A 6575-nucleotide genomic window follows, 5' to 3' on the forward strand; every position below is an offset into this window, starting at 1 on the left:
AGTGATTTAATTGTGTTTGGGCATCTTAGGAGGGAGCAAACTGTGTCTTTGCAGCCATCCCACATCCACTCTGGGCTGGGGTGCTGGTCCTGGCCTGGGAGTCAGCCAAGGACATGGATCCAGGAGTGACCCTGTGCTCCCTCCCAAACCATGTCCTGCAGCAAAGCAGAGCCAGCCAACCCCACTGTGCTGCCAGGGAGGCTTTTCTCAAGGACTCAGGAGGACCCACGGGGAAAACTCTTGGGAGTCTGTGCCTGGGGAGAAGAGAGAATGATGCTGTCCTAGACCAGAGCAGAGCTCAGCCAGGAATGTCCCTTCTTTGGGCTGGTTTTGGCAGTGGCTCACTGTGCCCTTCAGTCCTGTCTGCAAATATCTGAGCAGGCAGCACGTGCTGGGAGCTGCTGCTGTGTCTGCAAGGGCAGAGACACTCCTGACTTTGTTTTAAGGACAGTTGTTAGACAAAGCCAATTACACAGTGAAGGTGAAGATGCTCAGAGCAAACCCAACCCTTACTCCACGCTGAGCGAGGAGCGAGCGCTGCCTTTGTCCCTCTCTGTCCTCCTGCACTAATTAAGCTCCTCTGCATCTTGCTTAATGACATTTCAAGATGAAACAAAGACTGAGTTTTCAGCTAGACTTCTCCCCTGGGATCCCTTCCAGCTGGGTTGGAGCTGAGAGTGGTGGGTGCTGTGGGTTAGTGGAGCAACTTCTCCCCAGGGGAATGCACAAGGATGTTCAGCAGCATCGAGGATGTTCAGCAGCATCAGGAGGAGAATCGATCGAGTCAGGGCCCACCTCTTTTGTTTTGTGTTCCCCAGCAGGCAGGAACAGAGCCAGGGAAGTGAGCAGACGCTCAGAGCTCCTGGGTTGGAATGTCACTCGGGGGTGGAGACGCTTGGGAAGCAGCAGAACGAACTGACTCCAACCTTCTCGCTTGGTTTGGGGTTGTTTTTTTTCCCACCTCTTTTGTTTTGTTTTATTTTTAGGCTCGGTCTCTGCCTGAGCTCCTGAGGCATTTCTGGATCTGCAGGACTAATGGAGATGCAATGAAAGGTCCCCGTGGCTCTTTGTGGGGGTGGCACAGGGGACAAGGGACTGCAGGAGGGATGTGCTGCTCTCTGCTCTGCCAGGCCAGGGGGGTTGGCACTCTGGGTGGCTCTGCTGGTTTCCTCTGGCTCTTCAAGAAGGATATTGAGGGGCTGGAGGTGTTCTGAGAGGGGAACAGAGCTGGGAAAGGGCTGGAGGTGTTCTGAGAGGGGAACAGAGCTGGGAAAGGGCTGGAGGTGTTCTGAGAGGGGAACAGAGCTGGGAAAGGGCTGGAGCACGAGTGGCTCAGGGAGCTGGTGGGGCTCAGCCTGGAGAAAAGGAGGCTCAGGGAGAACTTGTTCTCTCCAACTCCTGCCAGGAGGTGCAGCCAGGTGGGATCAGGATCTGCTCCCAGGGAACAAGAGGGAACAGCCTCAAGCTGTTCCAGGGGAGGTTCAGGTGGGGCATCAGGAGGAATTCCTCCAGGGAAAGGACTGTCAGGCACTGGAACTGCCCAGGGAGGTGGTGGAGTCACCATCCCTGGAGGTGGGGGATGGACTTGGTGATCCTGGAGATCTTTTCCGACCTCAATGACTCTGTGATTCTCTTCTCTGTTTTGCAGCATAGCCAACCCATCCCGTGGTCAGGCACAGCTGCTGCCTGGCCCCTGTGGCCACCATGGAGTTGGCTAACACCAAAGACTTCCAGTGGAAATCCCTTGCCCCCCTGCCCAGCCGCAGGGTCTACTCCACCCTGGTGGAAGCAGGAGGACAAGTGTTTGCCATCGGGGGCTGCGATGACAACGGTGTCCCCATGGACTCCTTTGAGGTCTACTCCCCTGAGGCTGACCAGTGGACCTCACTGCCCCCCATGCCCACAGCCAGGGCTGGGGTGGCTGTCACCACCCTGGCCAAGAGGATCATGGTGATAGGAGGAGTTGGAGTGAATCAGATGCCGCTGAAGGTAGTGGAGATGTACAACATCGACGAGGGCAAGTGGAAGAAGAGGAGCTCCCTGAGGGAGGCAGCTATGGGCATCTCAGTGACAGCCAAAGGCAAGGAGGGACCTGCCAGGGCTAGGGGGGGCAGCTGTGGGTGGTGGGATGGGCAGGGTTGGCATCAGTTGGTGCATCAGGCACAAAAGGTTTCTTGGGCAATGGCACAGAGTTACCTTGTTCTTCCTCCAAAACCCTTTCTGTGCTTCTAGAAGTTGAACCTTTGTGTGTTTGGCACATCCCACCTGCTAAAGATGTTCTGTGGGTGGCTGAAAGCAGATGAACTTGGGGGTTGCTCTGTGTCATCAGCCCTGGAGCCATGAGGGCCATGACTGTGTTAATGTCTGGGGGTATTTGGGACTGGTCCAAGCTCCACTGCCTCAAATCCAACTACCTCAGGAAGCTGTAGCAAATTCTGGTCCTTGAGTGCTGCCAATGCTGGAAAAATAGTGGTGCTGGCTGAATATAGCCAGGCTGGAAGGACCTGCCTGAGCTTTGGAGCTGGAGTGAAGGTCTTGGAGCCATCGAATTTGGTTTGAAGAGACATCTCTGAGCTCCCCAGCTCAGGCAGCTCCTGCCCTGCCTGGGATGGCAACCTAATCTCCAGGCAGCTCCTGTGACATCTCTAGTTTGTTTGCTCGAGGGAGTTTGAAATCTGCCCATCCAGGAATGTCTAAACCCAATATTTACCATCCTGGAGATGATTTTCTGTCGGAGTCTAAGCTCTCCTGACTGACCAGGCAGGGTCAGCCTGGTGTGGTTTTGCAGGTAGGAATTTGTGGTGCTTTTCCTGTGTTAATACTGTGGGATTTTAATTTGCTCCTTGCCCTGTGCAGACTACAGAGTGTATGCAGCTGGTGGCATGGGCTCTGACCTGAGGCCTCACAACTACCTGCAGCACTACGACATGCTGAAGGACATGTGGGTGTCCCTGGCAGCTATGCCAACCCCTCGTTATGCTGCCACCTCCTTCCTCAGAGGCACCAAGATCTATGTGCTGGGTAAGAACCAGCCCTTCTCCTCCTCCTCTTCCTCTTCCTCCTCCTCCTCTTCCTTCTCCTCCTCCTCCTCCTCGGCAGCAGCTCCTTCAATCTGAGCACTAAGAAACCTCCCTGGAAGGGTTTCATTTTTTTATTGTGGCTGCCCCAACCCTGACAGTGTTTCATTCCAGGTTGGATAAAGCCTTGAGCAACCTGCTCTGGTGGGAGATGTCCCTGCCCAGGGCAGTAGGGGGGAATGAGATGAGTTTTAAGGTCCTTTTCAACCCAAACCATTCCATGATTCATTCCTCAAAGCCAGGCTGGATAAAGCCTTGAGCAATCTGGTCTAGTAGAAGGTCTCCCTGCCCAGGGCAGGGGGTTGGGGCTGGATGATTTTTCAGCTCCATTCCAACCCCTTTACATATTACGATACTATGAGTTTGGGGCTATTCTTCTCCATCCCTACCTGCCTTCTCAGGCATTCCTTTCTCACCTCCAGCTGTGGGTTTTTGAGTTGGGTTTGGAGCTCTCAGATCAGTGCTGGGTGAGTGGGCTCCCCTATCCCCCTCCCCAAACCAGCCCAGGGTACAGCTGCTCCTTGCTTGATTTGCAGCCCCTGTGACTGCACTGAAAGCTCTTGGACTCAACTAATGAGTAGAATACTTTAATAAATAATTCTCTGCATTTTATAGCAGCAGCTTCACAAAGGGTCTGCCCTGGGCAGAGAGAAGGCCTGGGAAATGCTGGACCAAGCTCTTTGCAGGGGATGATTTTCATTAGGTTTTTGCCTTATAGAGATGGAAAGGAAGGCAGAGAAACGTTGCTGTTAGCTCATGGCAAATGGCACATCAGGATCAAAACAGAGAAATCCTGATTTCTCAGACAACCAGACAGCCCTGGTTTGCTTTAGGGGTGACCAGAAAAGAGGCTTTGATCTCTTTTTGCACTCTGCTTGCTGCTGGGGAACAGTTTGTGGGCCCAGTAGTGAGCACAGGCTCTGCCTTCAAAGGCATCTGAGCTGAGAATAGCTGTATTCATCTGCCTGATGGATGGAAGAATAATATGGATCTTTGGCAGTGGGAGCAGCAGCTGCTCTGGCTCTCCAGCTCCATCAGGAGCTTGGCAGCCAGGCCAGGGCTCGCTGGATCTGAGCTCATCTGAATTGCAAAGGTTCCCTGAGCACTGATCCCTGCTCTGCTGTGAATTTGTCCTGATTAAACCAGTGCATACTAAACACCTTCCTGTGCCAGTGGCTGCTGCTGGGGGTGCAGGGGGGTGAGGCACTAGGAAATGAAGTGTTGCCATGCCATGAACCTGCAGTTAAAGGAGGGGGAGCACCAGGGTGAGGAGTTACCTGGCTCAGAGCTCCTGAGGAGATCCCATTGACTGGTTTGCTGTCCTCCTGCCCCAGGAGGCTCCTGTGGTCCCTGCTGTGAGCTGAGCTGAGCCTTTCCTCTCCCTGTCCCAGGTGGAAGGCAATCCAAGTATGCTGTCAATGCCTTCGAGGTGTTTGACACAGACACCAGGACGTGGACCAAGTTCCCCAACATTCCCAACAAAAGGGCCTTCTCCAGCTTTGTGCCCACAGAGGACAAGCTCTTCAGCCTGGGGGGCCTGAGGCAGGGACGACTCTACAGGCAGCCCAAGTTCATGAGGACTGTGGACATGTTTGACATGGAACAAGGTGAGCATTGTCCTTGTCCTCTCCAGAGGGGCAGGGTGGGGGAATACCCTGTGTTTGGGGCTCTGCTGTCCTCCAGGGCACACAGCTCTCATCTGCTGAGTCCTGGCACTGCTGGTGCCTAGAGGAAGATCTCCAGTCAGGATTAAGAAGTGAAAAGGGAACATCATGAACCCAAGGCAGGTGGATCCAACAAGCTGTTCCTGGCATGGTGGAGAGGAACCTGACCCATCTCATGGGCTCTTCTCACCCCAAGGTGCAGCACTTCCCCAGACAAATAGATCTGTGAGGCAGATGGTTTTCCAGGAGTGGATTCTCCTGTGATTCCCAGTGTGTCCTGTCCCTGCCAGGTGGGTGGATGAAGATGGAACGCTCCTGCTACCTGAAGAAGAGGAGAGCAGACTTTGTGGCTGGCTACCTGAAAGGCAGAGTTGTCGTGGCTGGAGGACTAGGTGAGACACTTCAAAAGTGAGTCATGTTGGCATTACAGAGAGGAAACATCCCTGACTGGAGGGAGCAGGGAAAACAGCCCCCACAGGGCATGGGATGCAGAACACACAAGGGATCCTTGCTGCTGCTTCCCAGCTAACCCAATGCCTTAATTTATGCTTCCAGGGAACCAACCAACCGTCCTGGAGTCTACAGAAGCTTTCCACCCCGAGAAGAACAAGTGGGAGATGCTGCCCCCCATGCCCACCCCACGCTGTGCCTGCTCCAGCATTGTGCTGAGGAGCTGTCTGCTGGTGGTGGGAGGGGTGAGCCAGGGCCTCAGCACGGCCGTGGAGGCTCTGTGCCTGGCTGATTCCTAGCTGTGATCCTGCTGCAGGAGGACTCTGCCCCTCCCTGGCCCCAGCACCAGCCTCGTGCTGGTCCTGGCAGCTCCTGGGGATGGGTGAGCACCACCCGAGCTGCCCTGGGAGCTCAGCTCCAGGGTCACTGCACTGGAGGTTCACTGCTGGTGGACCAGTCACTGCTGGTGGACCAGTCACTGCTGGTGGATCAGTCACTGCTGGTCCTCTTCCCTCCTGGGCACTGCTGTTGGAGCCCCCACTTGGCCCAGGGCTCACCTTCAGAGCTCCATGGGGAAGGAGGAACTGCTCAGAGTGCTGTGTCTGCTGCCTGCAGGAAGGACTCTGGAGATCAGGGCATGGGAATTGCCTCCCTGCAAGCCATCCTGACCCACAGGTGACAGGTTTGGAGGTGTTGGGGCTGTCCAGGCAGGTCAGTGGTGGTTCAGGGAGGACTCTGGGGATGTTGCACTGTTTGAGCATCCTGGGATCTCTATGTGTTACCCTGTGCAGATCTCCTTGGCTTGCAACAAGGGAAACTCCCAACCTGCAGCCAAATCCAGGGGATTGGTGTTTTGCCTTCCTAGCAAGGCTTTTCCTGCAAACCTGTAGCATTTGCCCTGTCACTTTGACAGAGGCAGGAGAAAGGGACTGCCACTGCTCCCAGGAGGATGAATTCCCAAGGGACTGTTCTGGCTAGAGGGAAGACCTTACTTTTGGCACAGGACTAGCACAGGTACTGCCTGTGATGGGTTTCGTGTGGAGATGGCCTCAACCTACAATTTTCCAACATGTTTTTTAGCTACTTAAAAGATTTGAGATCTTCCTTCAGAGCTGTGCCTCTGTTTCTGGCACACTCCCCCTCCAGGGACAGACAGTGGCTTGGGTGATGCAAAATCCAGATGACCCAGGCCACTGCCTCCTCTTTGGTTTCATTCCCCCCAGGCAGTTTTGGGGAGGACTATTCGAACCTTCAGGATGCATTTCCAGCCTGTAGCAGTTGCACCATTAAAAATTGTCTTTGGAAAAGCCTTTGAAGCAGCTTGATCTGTGCTCTGGGCTTTGTCAGGGCTGTGATTGGGATGATGATGTGAGACACAGGCTGA

At 54.5% G+C, this 6575-nt stretch overlaps 1 protein-coding gene across 1 annotated transcript; it reads left to right on the forward strand.

The window, feature by feature from the left end:
• Positions 1-1704: 1704 nt before the first annotated feature.
• Positions 1705-5490, forward strand: KLHDC8A (kelch domain containing 8A). The gene is made up of 5 exons (XM_009078365.1): positions 1705-2080; positions 2857-3021; positions 4469-4684; positions 5032-5133; positions 5297-5490. The coding sequence occupies exons 1-5, from the start codon at positions 1705-1707 to the stop codon at positions 5488-5490; spliced, it is 1053 nt and encodes a 350-aa protein (XP_009076613.1).
• Positions 5491-6575: the final 1085 nt, after the last annotated feature.

Source organism: Acanthisitta chloris, unplaced genomic scaffold (assembly GCF_000695815.1).
Source record: "Acanthisitta chloris isolate BGI_N310 unplaced genomic scaffold, ASM69581v1 scaffold12207, whole genome shotgun sequence".
NCBI classification, from domain to species: domain Eukaryota; kingdom Metazoa; phylum Chordata; class Aves; order Passeriformes; family Acanthisittidae; genus Acanthisitta; species Acanthisitta chloris.

Excerpts from the sequence above, each read along its gene's own strand:
- KLHDC8A (XM_009078365.1), top strand. The coding sequence starts at position 1,705 with ATGGAGTTGGCTAACACCAAAGACTTCCAGTGGAAATCCCTTGCCCCC. Across the intron at positions 3,022-4,468 it reads CACCAAGATCTATGTGCTGG|GTGGAAGGCAATCCAAGTAT; the intron begins GTAAGAACCAGC and ends TCCCTGTCCCAG. Across the intron at positions 4,685-5,031 it reads CATGTTTGACATGGAACAAG|GTGGGTGGATGAAGATGGAA; the intron begins GTGAGCATTGTC and ends TGTCCCTGCCAG.